At 40.6% G+C, this 21,474-nt stretch overlaps 1 protein-coding gene across 2 annotated transcripts in view; it reads right to left on the minus strand.

The window, feature by feature from the left end:
* trim9 (tripartite motif containing 9) overlaps positions 1–13,392 on the minus strand; it is a 39,544-nt gene extending 26,152 nt beyond the window's left edge. The window contains exon 1 of one of the 2 annotated variants that reach the window (XM_014468838.2): positions 11,136–13,392. In XM_014468838.2, coding sequence (XP_014324324.1) covers positions 11,136–11,972 — 837 coding nt within the window. In that variant the 5' untranslated portion in view covers positions 11,973–13,392. The remainder of the gene's footprint in view (positions 1–11,135) is intronic. The other variant, XM_023353001.1, reaches the window with a different exon arrangement.
* Between the last annotated feature and the right edge of the window lie 8,082 nt (positions 13,393–21,474).

The raw sequence follows: 21,474 nt of genomic DNA on the forward strand, positions 1-21,474 counted from the left end.
GGGCCTCTGCGGCGAATGGGTTGGAGGGCAAAGAAGGAGCTGGGATCCTGAAAAGTTTGGGATTTTGAAGCAAAAGGAGGAGCAGCTGAGTTTTTCTTCTTCTTTTTTTTAAAATAATTTTCTGCTTGTTGCACCTTTTTTTGCAACATCTAGACAGCGTACCGTTAGAAGGGCGGGGTGGGGGGGGGGTGAAGCAGGAGGAGGGGTTGGAGGAGAGATGGTTTGGGGGGGGGCTAGCATACCGTTGAGTGCTGGGGGGGACGGACGGACAGTGAAAGGGGAGGAGGTCTGACTGTATGCTACCCCCCCCTGCCCCCCAGATATACTATTTTATTTGTATAATTATAAGTAATTTCCACTATCAGTAATGTGTCTACCAGAGGATTCCTCTGGTCATTATCTTTCATTAGAGCCTCATCGATGACTTTATGTTGAAGCACTGAGGAGTTACAGCCACTTGAAGTTTGTATATCAGGTGTTGTCCAAATGGTACACTTGGACAACACCTGTACATCCTCAGAAATAAACATGTCCAAAATGACATTTCTTTTTTGTGCTATTTCGGTCAGTCTTGACATCCACGAGCAGAATACTTTATTCTACAGATTTATTGTATTTCCCAGTCCACACATTCAACACTCAATGTGCATTTGCAAGAAATAAAAATGAAAAAATCTGGGTAAAGCAAAAATGTTTCAATTTCTTTTGTGTTACAAATGTAACAGCTACAAACTACTTACAGTTAAGGTATTTTTGACTGCAAAAGTAGAAAATGTAGCTTGACGTCTTCATAAAGAGACCAGAGCTTTTGCATGTACTCCAAATTGTCCAAGAACAGCAGCTGATTTAATTTGGGTATAACTTTTCAGGCATTTTTGGTGATTTAGTGTTTTTTTTTTTAGTTGATCTAAGGTAATGAGTAGTTCGTAATGCAATATAATTTTCATGAGTAAAATGGTTGGGTTTTTTATTACTTTTACTTTTTTAGGAAAAGGCACCAAAACTCTCTCCATCCCGGGGGCCCCAATCCTTCTAAATCCGGCCCTGCGTAGCCTGCATCACCCCCCAAAATTCCACATTAAATCCCAATAAAAATCCACCGACATTTTGTTTGTGCTTATAACGCAGAGTGGCTGCGCACGCAGCACAATCAAGTCGCCACAGTTCCTGCGATGACTGATGGGAAACGTCAGCACGAAAGTTAGCGCGCATGAAATTCACACGTCGCCACGCGTTCATTTGCATTTTCATCTGTTGCCGGGGTGACAGATTTCACTCCTGCGACATCCATCACGCGGTCCCTGGAGGAGGAATTTTTATTTTATTTATTCATTTCATTTATTTATTTATTTTTTTTAAAGCTTCAGCTGAACAATTTACCGCTTGCATTAATGCAAAGTGTCGCCAAGCCAGGCGGCGACAGGGTGAAAACGCTAAAACAAACAAACAAAAACGAGTGTTTTTTGGATGATTTTTGGGAGGGGGGCCCCCGGTATTTATGGGGGGCCACCAATCGCCTCTGGAAACGCGCGCGTCATGGTCATGAATAATTCACCGGCAGCTCCTGGGACCGTTTCATACGTTTCATATTAGCGACTTGCCGACAGGAAAAAGGTTTTAATGTTGAGACAGGCAGTTTGGAATAATATCTCCAAGGAGGAGCGCAGGAAGTGGGTACACAGTCACTTAAAGTGGGAAAGAAAAGCGATAACACACACACACACCTCTTTTAGCTAATTGAAAAGACACATCAGGAGAGGAAAATAAAAGAAAAAGTCTCATTACCTCCACTGCGGAGATAGCGTTTGAGCTCTGCAACCTACTTTTAAAAACCGCACTGCTGTTTTTAAGGTTTCAGGGTCTATGTTTTTCATTTCTTAATCTTTAAACAATCAGATTATTCACAACAAAACACACACATAAACCAAACATCAACCTCTGTTTATATTTAAAAGAAAGAAAAAGACGCTAAACCAGCAAAGAGAGAATAGTGTTTACATGTTGGTGACTAGAGCATAAAAGTATGTGGTTGTTTACGCGGGATGATGACGTCCTCAGAGATTAAAGATTTAAAAAAAAAAAAAAAAAACATTAAAGCGATCGTTTAGGTGCTGTTCTCTCCCTTTCGGGACGTTTCTGTTGTTAAAACGTTTCCAGGAGTTTGGATTCTCCTCCATGTTTAACAAGATCCTACGTGAGACAAGTCTTTCCCACGAGCAGAGCCTAAAGCGGCCGCTGCATAATTCATCAAGGAAATCTGCCGTCATCAATAATGCACAAAGGAGGTTCAACAAGCCACACAGAAGTAACAATGACCCTTGTTACTTCTGTTACTTCTTGATGTTACTGACAGCAAGCAGTGATGTCAGTAACGCGTTACTTAGTAACGTCGGACCACAGTTTTCAGTGACCAGTAATCTAACGCGTTGCTTTTTCAAATCCAGTAGTCAGACTGCAGTTACTTATTGAAATCACTTTGCGTTACTATTTTCTTTCGTAATATAATTTTATTTCCTCTACAGTGACCACCGTTTCTATGCGACAGTATCAGCAGCGACAGAAACGTAAACAATGGAGGGATCTAAAATCCTTCTTAGAGTTTTCCATACAATAGTGGACCACACAAAACATGCACAAATTACTAAAGGTTTTTTTTTTTTTTTTTTTTGCACTGTTGTAACCATTAAACAATGTCCCCTTCAGTTCAACCTTACAGTATAAGTAGAGACACATTGTTGATGTTACCATTATAAAATAACTTGCAATAAAGTATTGGCAAAGTTCAATGTAATTTTCACAGCGTTGTTGTTAGCAGCTGCTGAAAGTAACTAAAAAAGTTACTTTTAATGTAACTTAGTTACTTTCCAAATCAAGTTGTCACTAATCTAACTGAGTTACTTTTTCAAGGAGTAATCAGTAATCCGGTAAAGTTACCTTTTCAAAGTGACTATGCCATCACTGCTCGCCGTATCAGTCACCGACGTCAAGTCAAGTTACAGAGGCAGCAGTTATTTAAATCCGATGTTTTTGGCCAATTTTAAGAAGAAATTGCTGTAAAAATCTGGAAAAAAATGTGGGGATCTCTTGATTTTGTGTGGATTTTTAAATGAATTTTTGTAGATTTGTGGAAAAACTGGAGGGGCTAAATGATATAATTTGGAGTGTAAAGGGCCACATAACAAGCTACAGATTTGGTCCCCGGGCCTTGAGTTTGACACATGTAGAGAAGCCGGTCCAGTCCAGTCCAGTCCACCTGTTTGTGCACTTTCTAAAGTCATCCACTAGGGGCGCAATGAGACTTCATGCCTCTCTCTCTGACACCAAAACAGCTCAACATCTTGCAAAGTGACAATGTGTGATAACTGTTCAGTTAGGAAAGTGGCTGCTAAACCATGTAATCACCTAATTTGCATCGTTAGTGTGCGTATGAAATTGGAGAGGCAGAAAGTGAGTCAAAAATAACCTTAATATGTTTAGAATTGCAAATCAATTTGCTCTGTTGATTTTAATCAGAGATGGGTAGAGCACCCAAATTTTGTACTCATGATAAAATTAGTCAAGTAAAAGTAAAAATACTTCTAATGGTACTTTTTCTCCCCCCAGAATGTTAGTCATGTAACTGAGTAAATGAATTTAATGTCATAACTCCATCTATCTTTCTTCACTCAGGACTATAAACCAGTAAATATGAACCTAAAGACAAACTTTGGCTACAAACTTGTTGTTTAGTTTACTTTTATTCACTGTTTTAGCCTCGTTTTCTTAAATCTGTTTGATTTTAACCCTATGGTTCTCTTAAAAACCAACAACAACAACAAAACCCAGGCAGCCATGGCTTTGTCCACACATGACTCAGTTTCACATGTCCTCCTCTGAAGGAGGACTGTGCCGTTGTCATGAAGTGCAGTAAGGACCCAGGTTGGTGTAAGGAAAATGATGATTTAATGATGTTGTCTAAAATCCAAAAATCCAAAATCCAGGCAGCAGAGATTGAGCAAGAAGGCTAAGGCTCAAAACTGGCAGCAACTGGTCACACTAGACATCTGACGACAGACTTGACTCGACCCAACGAGGAACAAGGAACAGAGGTGGGATTAAATATACAGAGGGTAATCAGGGAACGAGACACAGCTGGGAACAAACTCAAATCCTCACAGCCGTCTGCGAGTGTTTTGGGAGAGGATAGGAATCTATGGTAGCATCTACTCACTGAAAAGAGAAAGAGTCAATTGTGCTTTCTAATAAAAGTCCCAAAAATTCAGCAATAACACCTGAGAAAGTAGCTAGATTTGTTGCTAGCGTTAGCTAGCTTCCAGTTGCTGCTGGCATTTGACTTTGTGAGCTCAGGATTTGAAGGAGTGGACTTTAGGTGATTATATTTCAGACTCTTATTATGAAGCAAAAAAGGAAATAGTTCTTGAGTTTCCCTATTGTGTTGAACAAGTTGTCTAGGAGAGGGACGAATGAATAAAATATCTGGTCCAATTTGGACTGCCATATTCTTGTCTCGTCTGGTTTGCGAGTAAGATGTATAACCTTCATCCTGTGGGCTGGATGTATTATTTCACCCCTATAATTCAGTAATACGTCAACATAAAAACACCTTCTGTGTGGACGCCAGTGTGAACTGAAGTTGGAGGCTCATTACACTGATAATGACTAATCCTCTTCTCCTTGCCCAGTCAATGTTTCACTTCCTCTCTTCGGGCATTTGGGGGTCACTCCCTTGCTCTCATTCTCCCGCTCTTTATCGCCGTCTTTCATTAACATTTGCACAGCTAATCTCCTTACATACATGCACCTCGAGGGGTGAACGCCGCTGCCAGTAATGGAGCATCATCCGGCTAAACGCCCACTGTGAAAATTCATTCTCTCCAAGACGCCGCCCCGTCCTCCGTCTCATCACGCCGCGTTCTCAAGCAGCGGCGCGGCCGCGTCTTATCGGCTCAGAATCACTGATGGCAGAAATGACACACTCTGGGATCTGCGCCATGTAGCTGTTAAAGGCTTCTGGGCTTCTATTAATTTGTCATTAAGGAAGAAAAATTGAGACGAGAGCTAGTTGAGGAATACATAAGAAAGGAAAAGTCCCAATAACAATATTGGGGTTAAAGTAAATTTAAGTTTAGGAACTTTTCTTTTGATTATTAATATCTTTGGATGCTTAAGACAGACATGACTACAGTTTGATTAGATTCTGGATTAGATTTACATTCTGGAACCTATATTAGCAAATAAATTAAGCAAATTTTTATCCATTTAACTTTAAAATGATCTCTTAGATTCTTCTGAAGTGGGGTTATGTGGTGAGGTTATCAGCAGTCAGTGTTTTACTCATGTTTTTAGGACTCATTTTGAACAAAAACAGCTTCCACCAGAGAGTTAAGCTAAAAATAAAATACATTTTCAAAGAGCCATTCGCCCTGTCAGAGACGAATAAATTTTAATTTTGTACAAAACACTATGCGTCGGAAATGGAAGACATTTCAAGTGTGTGTGTGTGTGTGTTAACAGAAATTAACACACACACACACACACACAACTGAAACCATGAATAAAATGGATTGTGAAATCTCTAAAAAACTATTAATCATCAAAGTGGAAATTATCAAGTTCATTTTAATTCATCGTGTGACTGATTGATTGATTGATTGATTGATTGATTGATTGATTGATTAATTGCTTATTGCGATGAGCTTAGTCACTATAGACATTTTTGCATTGCCTCGGTGTGTAGTTCTTTTGACTTTCTCCATGAATTCTCTGTCACGGTACAAAACGTACATGTTATTCCTCTTTTCCGATAAAGGGGGGGGGGAAAAAGGACGAACATGTACCCAAACTGTTCCAGCCACAGAAAGGCCAAACGCCATTTCTCCCGTCTCCTGACTCACAGTTAGCACTCTGTCCACAGCAAGCCCATCATTTTAAGCATCACTTTGAGTGGATGTCCTGTGAGTCAGATCATCTCCCCGGCAGAAGAATCCTGTGAACACAACAGATGTAACGGACAGCGAGTCTCGTTACGACATCAGGCCACGGTCCAAACACTAGAGAAAGACGGGTATCGCGACTTTTTAGCTTTTCCTCCTCACTCGCGCCGAGACTTTAAGAGACTGCAGGCTCGCAGAAGCAGCAGACAACATCAGCCTCGAGACTGTAATGAGATTTTTAATAGTCGTCCCAGCACCTGCGCTGTCTGTCCTCATTAGCTTACTTTGTGGGCCATGGTGGATGAGAGCTGCCTTCATGTCTGTTTTAGTTAGGCCTGCTTTTCTCGTTGCACAGCTTAGGCTCAAACACGTGCTGACATGAAAAGCACCAAACAGGAACGCTTTGAAATTACTTAAACTCTGCAATAAACACGACTGCTGCGTAAGCCTATTGCAATAATTAATCAATCAATTAACTAATCAGTTAATCACGTTACAAATTGAAATGAGCCGTCACTTATGAAGGGCATTTTTGTTTAGAGACTTCATAATCCACTTTATCTATGGTTTCTGTTGTGTGTTGTTTTAATTTCCATTTCATTTTTTTGTGTTTGGTTGCGTTTTATTTTGGATATCTACAATGTCTTCCAGTTCCAGTGTGGAGCGTTCTTTACAAAACTCAAGTTTATAAGTCTTTGACAGGGCGAACTTTCATTATCAACATGTTACTTGAAAATCATCTCAAAACAACACTATTATTGCTTGTCGCAATAATTTCTAGGACAATTTATCATTCAGTAAAATTTGGCCTAAGTAGTGTGGAAGAAAACTAACTAGTGTGTAAATAGATTTTAATCCTTGTTCATCCGTCATTTCTAGAAATACCCTGCTGACAATTTTGCATTAAAAAATGGTCAAAATTTGAATTTAAACTGCACAAATGGGCCAAAATTGTCTTTAACAGTCAGGAAATGTGTGTCATTTTAACATGAAAATCACGTAGGAAGCCTGAATTTGTGTTTTGGCGAAGCATTCCACCTCACAGATCTTCTGGTGATCAAAGCTCCACCCAACTGGTTGTTTTTGATTGGCTCTGAGGCGACCCAGACGTCACTTAACGACCTGGCGGCCTCTAATAGCGTCAGCAAAGAGTCGCAAACAGTTCGCCATGATGCGATAACAAAGCGGACATCTTGTCAACACATCACCGGTCGTCTAATCACAAAAGGCGGACAGAAGCTGGATGAGTCACGCTGCAAAACTCTTATTTTTCAATCACTGCTCTGCTGCTAAGGTTGACTTTGGGTGCATTGAATTGCGCAACGTTTTAGACGCGCTGCCATCAATCTACTGCAAGAAAGGACCTGAGGTTTCATCGTCTTTGAGACCAGACACACCGTAAAGCGTCTGGGATGAACCCCTCTCGGCTCCCGGTATCTTAGAGACCTCCGTTGCTCTGTACAGCATCAAGAAGGACTCGGTTGCCATGACGGCAGGTTGTTCAACACTTACCCAATAAAGACAAACGAGAGGACAGTGAAGGAAGCGGACTGGGAAAAACCAGACGACAATTTTCAGGCAGAAAGCAAAAACGATGGAATACTAGAAATGTGTGACACAGAGTGTGGATTCATTAAGCTTCTTTGTGCAGACAACGCGTTATAAACATTAGCCAGTGATGATGATGATGAAAAATGCATTAGCCCGGTAAGAAAAGCTCAGAGATCAAACAGCAGTAGCTTTGATCTGTTGGTGATGGTTCTCTTGATGTGATAAAGCCTGGAGGTGAATGCAGAGTGGGACGGCATGCAGCAGCAATTAGAGGACGATGCGTGACAGAAACCTTGTCAGGGCACTTTGATAAACTTTACTTTCTTTCACCTCCTTCTTTCTGGTTTTAGTATCAATATTGCCTCTGAGTGTCAAATTAATAAAGTTTTTTTTTTTAGGTACACAGACAGGTTGATAAACATACAGGACTCCTAAACTTTTAAGATAAAATAATATCCATAATTATCCAGACTGTTAAAGACTTAAAAGTTGTCAATGCACCTATTGCAGTCTTTTAAAGTCTAAATAACTTTTAGAAAATCAATAGTTTGAGCTCAAACGGTCGATTGATTGGTTAGTCGGTCTGTTGATTGGTTAGTTGGTCTGTCAATCGATTGGTTGGTTGGTCAGTCGGTCAATTGGTTGATTCATTGTTTGTTTTGTTGATTGATGGATATCAAACTTATATCATAAGACTGTGAATAAAGTCTGGGAATAAAATTATTTCCTGTAATTTATTTTTTCAATATTTATCCAAACCTAGAACGCTCGTTTCAAACTCCACAACTTCTCAGACCACATTTTATATAAATATACTTAATACTCAACTGATTAACACGATCTACATGACAGAATGAGAAAAGGCTGATCTTTTGTGAGATTCAGGTGGTGAACCGAATAGCATCAATTCATATCAATGAACAACACAAAAGAACTTGGAAAAACTGTGGCAGCATCAAAGCAGCTGACTGATTTAAGACCCAGTGTTTTAAAACCACAACGTCTGTACTTCAAACCAAACAAATGTATAAATGTGGGTAGAAAATGTGCATGAAAGCTCCTCACGCAGCATCACAACTTGACAAAACCTTGGCTGAGTAAAATCTCTGTGAATTTGACTCCCTGTTTGAGATTAATCCAATAGAAACTACGTAAAAAGCCTTTTTGTTTTCTTTCATATCTTTCCGCCTCAGTTCATTAAATATGTTTTCTAAGTCTGCAGTGGATGTTAATGTTCAAAATTTCTCCCTAAAGCTGAATTATGGAGGTATAACAAAATTATTTCTTTTGAAGACCGGGCTAATAGAAAGCATCATGAATTGCTTATTTCAGCGACATTTTCCTCATGTCATTGTGTTATTTTAATGTTGTTATGATTCACTATCTCCTTAATAATATATTATGACTCAGCTGTGCGGTCATATATATATATATATATATATATATATATATATATATATATATATATATATATATATATATATATATATATATATATATATATATATATAACATGATGCTTTACAGAGAAACAGGCTGTGGTATAATACGAAACGCAAATTCTGATACAAATCAGGATTGTGGGGAAATACTTAAAGCCACAATTAAATGATTTGGTAAACTGTCTCCACATCAGACTCTGTTCCATCAGAAATAACCAGGTGCTGCTGATGGAGGCCAAAAACAGCGCTGCCTATTGGCCCCTGCTGCCATTGATTAGTTTCTTAAAATACTCTGCTCCTATTTCAGACCTGCGAAACAACGAGAGCACACGAGGCCGACAGACGCTCAGCCTCCTCCGACTTTTCCATCAGTTTTAAAATTGAACTCTCACGTCTGAAATGATGGACTCATCTCAGCTCTGACTAGAATAGATGATAAAAATGGAGGCTGGTTAAACGTTACCGTTTTCTTTTCTTTCTTTTTTTTTGTTTTTGGAGAGGTGCAGGACTCCGTTGCAAGTGCAAATAATAACGAGGACAGCGTACCCGAAAACATAAGCGATGATTTGTGTCGAGTTTTTGTGTGAGCGGTTTGGTCACGTTTTCCTGGGTTTGCCTGCATCGCTACGTGTGTGTGTGTGTGTGTGTGGGAGTTTGCAGTGTTTGTGGAGCGTTGCGGGGGCTAAATCTGGCTCTCCGATGTTTTTTTTTCTTCGCTGGAAAGCGGACGGCGGAGGTGAAGGGTCGACGGTGCAGAGGCGTAGATAAATGTGGCGGCCGAAACGCGGTGCCCACGACGACTCGAGGGTTCCAAAATAACCTCCTTTATCTACGCCAGAGGGCTGCATCTGCGCTTCACTTACAAAAGCAAGATTAGGGTCATGGCAAGGAGGCCTGCCAGCCGTGGCACCATACTTTGTGATCTTTAAAAAATATACATATATTTTTCAATTTATGTCACAGAGAGGTTAGAATTTTCTGTTCTGAAAGAATTAGTTCTTGGAAATCTGATTCTTTTTTTCTCTCTCTCTCTCTCCAATGCACTCCTTGGGTTTCCCTAGTTTCGGAGTGATGTCAGCATGGGCCGCCATCTTGTTTGTTTCTTTCAACTTTGAATTCAGGTCAACTCACAGAAGGGATAATTGAAATAATGTCAGTTTTTAAACATAGTGTTTGTCCATTTGTAATTTTTTTACAAGGAAAAAAAGTGACGGCAAAACTTGATCAGTCGTAAATCTGATTTGATACCAAAATAAAAACTTAAAAGAAATCGAAGATTTTATATTTAAGCCATGTCGTCCAACCCTAATAGAGGCTGCGCCTGAATAGCTAAAGGTTTTGAAAGCATCTCTCCTGTTCCACACTGTCACCGCTACAAGCTGTATTACAATTCTCATAGTACTGTAATTCTGGAAATTATACTTATTTTCTCATTTCAGGGTCCATCTTCAAAAAAGAAAAACAAAGTCTATGCTGAAGATTTCAAAACTTATTCTATAGGTTTAACGTTCTTTGAAAAAATGCAAGTTCTAAGCTATTTAGCACAGCTGCGTCCATGTAGCCTTATTTAAACTCTTTCATAAACAACTGAGCTTGTTCTATTTTTTTTTTTAATTCAAAGACAGTCGGAGATTGTCCTTGAATTTAGGAATTCAAAGACACAGCCGCCACACGTAGCCTTCAAACCCACTTCCAGATCGGAGTCTCACACACCTCTCCAAAGCAACACACACTCTCACTATCCATGTTCGATAGCTTTCACTTTTTTTGCACCGCAGCTTATCACTTCACATAATAAAATCCATTTAACTGCACGACAGAGTGTGCTTTGTGTTCTGCTTTATTAAATTATTACACAGGAGCTAAGCTAATATTGGAAACAACTTTTCTTGTGCCGCCCCCTAGATCTTGCCACCCAAAGCGAAGAGCCACGTCATCCAAACCATCCTTAGGTCGTATTTTGTACATTCACAGCTGCTGATTTGTCACCCTTTCATATAAGATTCCACATATGCAATTATTCCCTTCTTTTCCTCAAGATAAACCCTAAACACCGCACCAGTACAAGAGAAAGAAACTTATTTAAAAATCACATATCGAAATCTGTTTCCTCCATTTTTTTTTTTTAAAGACAGACCTGTTGCTCCGCCTAAAGGTGAAGGAAACCTGTTCGCTTCAAAGAAAGCCTTCGTGCTTTTGACGCACGTACCTTGTGCAGTTTCCACATCGCGCCCAGAGCTTTGACTTCGTGCGTGCCGTGCTTCCCCTCTTCCAAACACTGGTAACACACGGGCATCTTGCACTGCACGCAGTACATGCTCAGGTTCTCCAGCTCGTGCTCCGTGCACGTGGAGATCTTGCGCGGGCTCGCGCGGCGACTGATCCGGCCCTGCGCGGGGGGAACCAGGCGATGCTTGGCGAGGGGACCGCGGGGCGGGTGGCACCGCAGGCGGCACGGGTCGCAGTAGAACACGTCGCACTGCTCGCACATCACCGTGGCCTCCTTCGGACTCTTCTCGCACAGCTGGCACTTGAGGGCGGCCGCCTTGCTCTGCTGGTACCGGTCCACCACCCCTTCCAGCACCCGGTTTTTGGGGAAGCCCCGGAGCCCCCGGTCGTCCAGGATCAGGCTGCGGTGACACTGCGGACAGGTGATGCAGGAGTTGCGGGGGATCGGGGGCAAGGAGGCCGGATGCGGCAGGAGGTGCTGCTGCGGACCGGGCTGGGGGACGGCGGGGGGGAAAACCCGGACTCCGTTCGGTGATTTCTGACAGGGGGTGGTCGGAGCGCTGACAAACCCCCCGTAGGACCCGTACCCGCTGTCCGCCTCGCTGTACAAACTCATTTTATCCAAATCCAAGTAATCATAATCTGAGGCGCCGGACCCGGAGGCGCGGCTGCTCTGCGGGGACTCGGTTTCGGGGGTCTGCACAAGAATATTCCGCGCACACGCCAGGCAAATATTGTGGGAGCAAGGCAGTATGATGGGCTCCCGGTAGAAGGAGCCGCAAACGGGGCATTTTAACTCTTCCTCCATCTCGTCCATGGCGGCTGTACCGTGAGGATGGAGATCCTAGAAGGACGCTTCGGTATTAAAACGAGAGCAGAGCTGCTGCTGCTGCTGCTGCTGCTGCTGATGATAATCGGTGCTGCTCTCCGTGAGTAAGCGCCGCTCCGTACGCGTCCTGCTGCAGCTGCAAAGTGCAACCTTGACCAAAGGAGAAGCGTCGGTACTCGGGAGGCAGGAGCTCCTTCCGCCAATCAGCAAGCAGCAGCAGCTCGGAACCGAAGGCTATTGGTTGCCCAGAGGATTCCATGGACCCATTGGACAGCTCGTCTGTCAAGTGAAGGTCCATTAATGAGCTTTACGAGGCGGACAGTTAGCGCACACAACTAACTTCAAGCTAATAGTTTCATAGAATGGACGAAATAGAATTAAAGTAATTATTTAAAGCTAAGACAAATCAAAACACCAATAATAACCAATAATGGCCGAGGTCTGCATCCGCAGTTCTTTACTTCATACTTAAAAAAAGACATTGTTGTGAATGTAGGCCTCCAGCTGTTTCATTATGTGCTGTAGTTGCAGTCCAGGATGTCCTGACTATGTCTTTGTGTGGAGGCCATTAAAGCCCCGACTGCAGCTGCAGTTCATTCCTTGTAAATTTCTGCTACAGTTCTACAGTTTGAATTGTCCATAATCAATGCTGCATTTTCATTGTTTCTGCCAAACCTTCTCGTTTCACTCAACTTCCCATTTACAGAAACCATCAGAAACCCTGTGAAAAGCAAGTTACCTTGGTTGCGGTATTATTTTCTGATTTTACTCCGTTCATCATCTGCCTAGAGGGAAATAGTGGGGTTTGGTGTCAGTGGGTTGAGAAACGCCTTTGTTTTTGCTGAGCTCAGCGTCTATCACAAACCTCTATTTCATACCCATGCAGTAAATCGCTGTAATTTTAACCCACTCAGGTTCTCAAGCGTTCCTGACTCCAGTTTCATTTGTCATCCCTGACTTCACCGGTACTTTTTCTGCTCTTTTGGTTCTGGATCAAGCAAACATTTGCATCTTCCTTGCCTTCTGCTTGTAGCCAAACTAAACAGTGTTCGTGCTGGAGAACACAAATGCAGCAGCGAAATGAAACACACTGTGTGCATGCTAATTGCACCTTCAATGAAAGAAAAGAAAATGCCAACAGGTTTATTTAGCTACAAACAATTGTTCTTGCACTCACTGGGATTTTGCTGCCAGTTTTCTGTCCGACAGGCTCAGATGACTCTGGAAGGTTCTGCGAGGGATAGCCGACACGCCGGGTCTCCTCTGACTAGGTCTGCACGTGTGAACCAAGACCTAGATTTGATTTGATAAACGTAGAGGGCACGACTCAGAAGAGATTTTCTTCCTTCATGAAGGCAAACATCCTGAGTGCCGTGGGAAAATGAACTTTTATGAACTCACCTCTTAAATATATATAATTCCTGTGACAAAGACACAAAGACAAAGATTAATCTGGAACAAAAAAAAAAAAAAAAACTAGTACACTTACAATGGGAATGAGATTTTGTTTTGACTCAATCTAAAGTCTGCTGAACCAGTGGATATAAAAAGAAATAGATATTTAATGTGATTAAAATGTCAATTTAAGGTGTGTGTACTCATTTATTTTACAAATTTAGGACGTTTTATGGCATTTTACTAACTCTCTGGGGACTGATCAAACTTATGTGTACCAAACTCCAGGCCCAATGTGGGATGACCCCTAAAACCATTTTTAGGAGTTTAGTTCAGAGGTTTGGTGTGAATTAAGTTTAAGTTATGGTTTGGCTTTGGAATATACATTTACATTCAATAAATTAGAATACGCACTTCGATGAGTCTCATTTGTCAGATTAAAAGTACCTTTTCAAAATTAACAACCCTTAAGCAGGTTTTAAATATACTTTTCATTAAGCCCACATTTTGGTATAAAACATATAATTTTATAGTTCTTAATATTCTGATTTAAATATGTTTTCATTCCTGCCACAATTAACAGAAACAAATATCTCTGTTAATGTGTTTCACTTTGTGGTAAAGTTCCTAAAATAAATCGACTTTTCAATAACAGTCTAATTTACTGAACAGTAAGGGTAAGAGTGAGGGTTGGGTATGAATGCAGTTCAAATGAATAGAAGTAAATGCAAAGTCTTAATAGGGATGAAAATACAAAGGTGTTTGTGAATCAGGTTTTTATGTGCTTGTGGGGACCTAGTTAATGTTGTGAGGTTGTGGGGACCACTGCTTCTTGTGGGGACAAACGAATGGAAGTCAATGTAAAGTCCCCACAAGATACAAAAACACGACTGTGTGTGTGTGTGTGTGTGTGCCATTTATGGCATATTTACTAACCTTCTAAAAACCAAATGCGCTTATGGCAACCAAAGTTGGGTCTTAATGCGATGGACCCCCTTGTTTAAGGTCAGGGGTCAGGTTTAGAGGTAGGTTGTGAATTAAGTTTTAGTTTAGGTTAGTTTTAGGAATGTAACCCTAACACATTCCTACCAGTAATGGTTTGGGTTAGGGAAAATATCTGGGTTAGGCATAAATACAGCTACTAAATTAAAGGTAGTCAATGCATATTTTTAATATGGGTAGAAATACAAACTTGTGTGTTATCACACAAACGTCAGCTTCAGATAAGAATTTTGACAAATTTAATTTCAAAATGTTAACTTCTACTTTCAACTGTCTTCCTTTAAAGTATGTTAAAACAACAACTACCAGAATATGTTATATATTAGTCAGTAAGAGGCTCCATGTCTCTAATCTTAACCTATTGCTTTCCTCCACTTCATGTCTGAATGTATTTACCACCAGGTTTTTCTGCTTCTGTTCACTGTTAGCAAGATCAGGGTTGTGTTTTATACATGGATGTTCTGCAGTTTTTCGAGGAGACAGGAAAGGAAATAACCCTTGTATTTTTGTTGCTATTTTTTTTTTGCTCCCAGCGTACCCGACCAATCACTGCATCTGTTTTACTGCAGGAGCAGTGACTATAGAGGCATCTCTCTTAACCGGTGATTCAACGCAGTTGACTCATCCCCCCCCATTCAAGCGGCAAAAAATAAAGCCTCCTGCTTTCAGCCAAGCAATCGCTGAAATGCATTAACACTTAGAGCTCCGAGGAGGTCATTAACAGCCTCACATTATCAAATTAATGAGACTCTGAATGCAAAAGGCAGGAGGTGTTGAACGCGCGTGTGGAGTCAGACACTCTCTCGTTTTTCTGCAAAACGCCAGACACCCACATTGCAGCAAATCCTCCAGTACATAAAATATGCAATATATAACATACTGCATTAATTAAAGTTTGTGAAGATGTTGCATAGCATTGCTCCCTTCTATCTAGCTGTGTTTTCTTTCTGTGTATTCTTGGAATATTCGCTTTGTGAATCTGCCGGATCGCACGATGACTCAGGCTTTAGATGCTTTTGCTTCTAACTCTATTTATTATTTAAGATAATAAAACATACAGTCGGCTAGCCTATTAAGTTCCAATAAATATTGTTCTGCAAGATAATGACCGAAAAGCAAATAAGTATCTTTGCTCAGACATTCTTTTGGAAGACACACTTAGAGGAAATTTACTGTAAGTTTGTCTCCATTCAATTTCAGAAAATCAACATATATCCACACTTCCAACCAACTTACCGGTAGTCAACTTTGTCAGGGAGGTGTTTGCATTTTGAGAGATTTTTGTATCTTTGAAGACCTGAGATGTTAAATGGATTGTGGCAGAGCAACACAAAAAAAAGTGAATAAATATGACGTGGTAGGAAAATTATGCCTTGTTTCACATTTCAATCTGAATAGAATGGAGTGGATTTGTTTTTAACGCCTGCCGAGTCTATACTTTGTAGAACAACCTTTGGTTGAAGGTAAGCTCTAAATCTTTTGCAAATCTCATCTGTAGACTAAAACAATTGCCTGTTCTTTGAGGTAAAATAGCTCAACAACTCAGCCAGAATGGATGACAAGCAACCATGAACATCAACAAGATTCTCAATGTGAGTTAGATCTTGCTGGAAAAGCAAACTTCCACCCCAATCTCAAGTCTGCAACCTCTAACAAAGTTCTTCAAGTATTGTATTTCCTATTGCTTCTATTAACTCCACAGCATTATGCTGCCACTGAGTTTTACCAAGTCAGGTATTGGTTTTATGCTCCATAGAGCGTCTCACACATAAGCCCAAAACATCAGTTTTGCTCTGGTTTAAACGGAGTGCATTTCTCCTCATTTGCTTTTCCCCCTAACTTTCTTGCAACGATTGCTTTTCCTCTTCCAATTCTTCCATCGAGGCCAGATTTTTATAGAACGTACAAATAAGTTGTTCTATCAACAGAACAGTAGCTGTACTTCCAGTAACCGACTAACGCCAGTAACAGAAATTCGAATTATGAATTTACGGTAGTAAATTTGCTAAATGGAAACATTGACATTTTGAACAAAAAACAAAAAAAACCCTAAAATTTCCTTCTATGAAAAATTTTCCCGTTAGGACAAAATGGGTTTTCAGCCATATCGAAATGAGTGTATTTGACAAACCTGCAAAGGAAACTCTGTTTTTGCATCACACCAGTCGTGTGATCAACTACTGTACCGTACTACTGGCAGAAAAGACGAAGAAGACGACGGGAAGTGGTAGGAGGATGACAGCGTGGCATGTTTTTTAATGACTTATGAGAACAAACTTATTAAGCTGTGATTTTAATTGTGCTGCTTATTTTATGAAAACATTTCATTAGCTAAATGTTGATCTTACAGCAAAGCTTTGCACATACTTTTAATGGAAATGCAGCTAGTGTATGCTTTCAGTTTAGGATGTTTTGCAGTTGCAACCTAACTAACTAACGTTTTCCACAATTGTCTCCGTGACATGTGTGTTGTATTTCCTGGCTGTAATAATGGTTTTTTTTTGTTTTGTGTTTTTTTAACTCACCAATGTTCTCTAACAAACCTCTGAGGCTTTCATAAGCACAGCTGGATTCATACTGAGCTTACTAAAATAAATCAAGGAATTTGAATATTTTTGCAAGGCATTGGGTTTGAAATGATGCTAATCATTTTCAATTAAACATTAGCATGCATTTTAAATCCCCAAATGACGATGAGAAGGATCACCCTCATTCAGCACCACTATATTTCTTCTGTCAGGTGTTGATGTTTTAAATGATTTATAAATACCTGCTGCTTTAATTTAGCTTTCAACAATTCCCAAATATGTTCAAATCTAGACCGAACGTCTGCACGGGAAAAAAACAACACACAAAAAAACAAAAAACAGAAAAAACAATCTGGATACATTTGCATTCTGCTGCAAGGGCCAAAACAGACCCAATTTTTTTTTAGCACTCCCGCTAACACATCATTCCGACTGTGTGTAGTTCACAAACAGGATCATTCTCTTACATAAGGTGGATTTCCATGTTTCCGAGAATGCCCATATAAGAGCAACATTTCTAAAAACTCTGCGACAGATGAGGCTCTTCGCTCTGCAGGCTGGCGTAGAGAGGAAGGATGGTCGGAAGCCGTGGGAGGACAGCACCGGGTCGGTAGCGAGGCCCGGATCTCAAATAGCAAAATGTGGGAAGCACACAGTGGCACATCATTCACAGACAGACACCCACGAAGACACGGCCTCGGTGTAGCTCTTTTCAAATATATTTGCGCAACAAGCTTCCCGCCGGGAGCGAAAAGGAAATGAGTAAACGCAATTTACAAGAAAAAAAGCAGATGCCCCCTTTGACGCAAAGTGTCTGCCGTCATCCGTGTCAGGATGTTGAGCGTCAGGTTAGCGTGGACCAGAGCTGGCATTTGGGGTAAAGAAATTATTTTCAGTGACGCATACAGAGGCCTCTCTTTGTCTTTGCTTCAGTTCTTCTGCTCTTTACCCATGTGACGTTGTGGAAGGAAGCTGTGCGTTTGTTCTCAAACGGATTCTGACAAAGTGCCTAAACAAAAACTTCAATCGTGTGCAACTAACTTTTAAAAACAGGAGTAAGTTTTGAAATGAGCATTTAAACGTTTCTTTCTCTCCTCCCTACGCACCAAATTCTGTTTGTGGAGGCAAGAGGCCGGAAGGCATCGTGGTAGAAGTGGATCAAGGTTGAAACTTTGACTCATGTTGTCTGAGTCTGAATTGAGAAACTGGGAGTGTTTACAATTTTTGCAAGAAATATGAATTTCACTATTGTTTACATTTTCAGAACAAACAAGCAGAAAGAGAAAGTGCATTTAGTCTGACAGCCTAACGGTTGTAGCTAATAATGTATCAATTATGGGTCATTTCAAGAAATACTGAGTTAGAAACTAGCAAATAAAAACATGCATCTAAACAACCAGACAAATTAGCAAGTTCATAAAATCCTAATCTTGCCGGTCTATGGAAAAATCTGCAGGATAACAGAATGTTTCAGCTTAATCCAACAGATGTGCTACGATATGAAGACAGGATTGTTCTTTTTATTTGTAAGCACCTACGTTTTTTTAAACTAGATTCAGGCTCAGACTCGGATGGCCGAATGGATTCACACGCTCACATTTGCAGTCAAGAAAGAGAAATATCTCACCAAGTAAGTTAACATTTTCTTTTAGAGCGTTCACTCTGGCAACAAGATGAGATTGTTGCCAGAAGCAGACGCTAAACCATGCCAGTGAGAAGACAAAGGCCTTTTGTAAAGGGAGTTCCTTAAGATACAGAGGGCTGTGAACCTTGAACTCAGTCCAAGCAGCAACAGTGAAGCCAGGGAAATTTCAAATTAAATACATAAGGTTAAATTATCTGTCTAAGATGTTGCTTTTTTTTTTAACTAAAATTTGCATAAACTATTTCAAGTGGGAAACATGCAGCTTGTAAGCATCTTAAAAGAAATTTGATTTTGTAATGTAGCTCCTTCAAATTGGGTCTCTGTCCCTTTAAGAAACTCCTGCTCTTTAGGAAGTCATCACAACATGGCTCCTCTTTTAACAACGTTTTTACCCGCGTTTCACCCAGAAGTGGCTCGCATGATAGCCTAAACAGAAATGCAGCTCCACACAGTGTTTGCTAATTGCTGCTGGCTAGTCTGAAGGAGTGTGTTGGTCACAGAGAAAAGACGCTCTGTGAGGCAGAAGCGTGAAAGCAGAAGCCTCAAAGACGGCACTAGATTCACCCAGGTGTTTTGCACAGCTGAATGGTTGCCATGGAGATAAAGGAATTTTAAAGCAACACTCCAGGTGTGTTTTTGATGAGGGAATAACTATATAACATTATGTAAAGCTTAAAAAGGTTTATTTTACATGATACTGCCACTTTAAGCAGAATAAATGTTTTTGGTGTGATGCTAACCAAGTACTTGTTTGTTTTTATACAAGTCCGGGAGGAGGCCAAAAAGTTCCTTTATTTTTCGAACAGAAATGTATGTTTGTTCCTCTTTAGTCAGAGAGAAACTTCCCTTTGGGATCAATTAAGTATTTTTGAATTGGAATTGAATTGAAATGGGCAGAAACAAAAGTAAATGAATACTCTTTCCATTTTCAATCTTCAGATTGTTGTGTTTTGAAGAACTTCAATTTTAACGCACTTTCATTTACTGTTGGGATTTATGTGGCTTGTCTTTTTAATACTCCTTTATTTAATCAGGTAAACCCCGTTGAGATCTAGATCTCATTTTCAAGAGGGACCTGGTGTTCTGTTCGGGTGCCATGTTGCAGAACCACCCCTTTATTTAAGACGAATTTCTCCAGTGGGAAACTCATAAAGTCACTCTGGCAGCAAATTGCAGCAAAAAGCATTTTGGTCCAGGGCGACATTTTATTTAACATTTTCCTAAACATTTTATTTCCCTTTTATTACTTTACAATTATGCAGTAAGGCGTTTTAGTTTGTCACAAAAAAAAAAATCCTAATGAAGTACAATAAAGTGTTACAAAATATAAACGATGAAGGGTGTGAATACTTTTGTAAGACACAGTAAATCAGAACTTTATGTCCAGCCTTCTTCATCCCCGTTGGCATTTCAAATAACGTTATTTTACGAGTTCCATTATCTGAAATTGGAAAATTTTACAGTGCAGAGACGAGGAGGTAGTCATAGTTCATCCAGTGAAGGGGGTTGACCTCTGGGCTGACCGCTGCAGCAGACTGACCCCTCTGACCTTTTCCTTAAGACCCTCGGTGGAGTTCCCATGCTGGATCTCACCATTACTAAACTTTCAGTAGGTCAGATTATTATTATATTTTTTGTTTCTTGTTTTTTTTTTTAAAACACAAACACAAGACAACAGCACCTCCACCTGAAGCATGTCTCACACCGCACCATTTGTTTGCTCCATTTTTCCTGCGTCTGCTCCATTTTCTCGGAAGTAAACAAAGGAGTCCTCAGGCCTGCTCAGACAAGCCCAGGGTGGGGGAAGTACGCTGAGAGGAGGTTAAGGGGGCCGGGGGAGACTGAATAATTTGACTGAGACCTGTGAGCCACAGTGCAACAATGCTGTTAAAGGGCAACATAAAGAAAGGTGGGGTGAGGAGCACAACGCTATCCATCCAGGAATCCGTTTCTCCACCAGACGGCAACGCGTTCATCTTCATTTTCTTCATGCGTGTTGGTTATTAGGGGTGTTTAGTCAGTAGTGGCTCATGGAGAAAAGAGGAGGGGGGAAAAAAGGTGCAGCGGGTCAATAAAACCGCATTGTTAGCTGGCTGAGCTACACCAGTGAAGTATTTTAATGAAGACGCATTGATCTCCTCGTGACTAATTTGGACCTACATGTCACCTGATTTGTAAACAAGAGTTCACGATTTTAGACTGTAGTTTTAAAGGGTCGGTATTATGTTTCCCCACGTTTTTAGCTAAATCAAGTAATCATGTCGCCTTTAGTTGTTGTAGAAGAATATTTTAGTAAACGAGTATTCTATCGATTATTCTGACGATTAATCGAGAACTCGGATTTTTTTTAAAATGAGAGAGAGGAGTTTCCCGGCCAAAACGGGAGAGTTGACAAGTATGCGTCCACAGTGTTCAGTTTATCCGCTCACCTGTTGAATACACCTGCAGCTAACCAGGCAGTTCCAGGAGGAAGGCTGCCCTACTCTAAGCATCCCGCCAGTCCATTTGTGCTGCAAGCGCTTAGCAACAACTCATAGACGGAAGTGAGAGCGCTGCGCAGCCTGGCAGTGTGTGCTAAATAATAAAAACATAAATTAACGAAGCTTCGAGGGAGATAAATTTCCCTTGAGGGATTTTAATAATCGCGGTACTCGAATCATTCGAGGAATCGTTACAGAAAATGCTGTCCATATCAAACATGACATAAGAGAAATTTGACTTCGCCTTGAAAATGGGCCTGTGTCTCTTTAAGAAATTCGGTCTTTCCGAAACGACGTCACATCAACATTAACGACAGTGAAGAATTTCTCAAAAATGCATGAAAGAGTCAAGGCAACACTCCAGGCATGTTTTTGATGAGTGATAACATAATAACATGATGTAAAGATGAAAAAAGGTCGATTTTAAACAACACTTCTGT

Source organism: Xiphophorus maculatus, chromosome 19 (genome assembly GCF_002775205.1).
Source record: "Xiphophorus maculatus strain JP 163 A chromosome 19, X_maculatus-5.0-male, whole genome shotgun sequence".
NCBI lineage: Eukaryota > Metazoa > Chordata > Actinopteri > Cyprinodontiformes > Poeciliidae > Xiphophorus > Xiphophorus maculatus.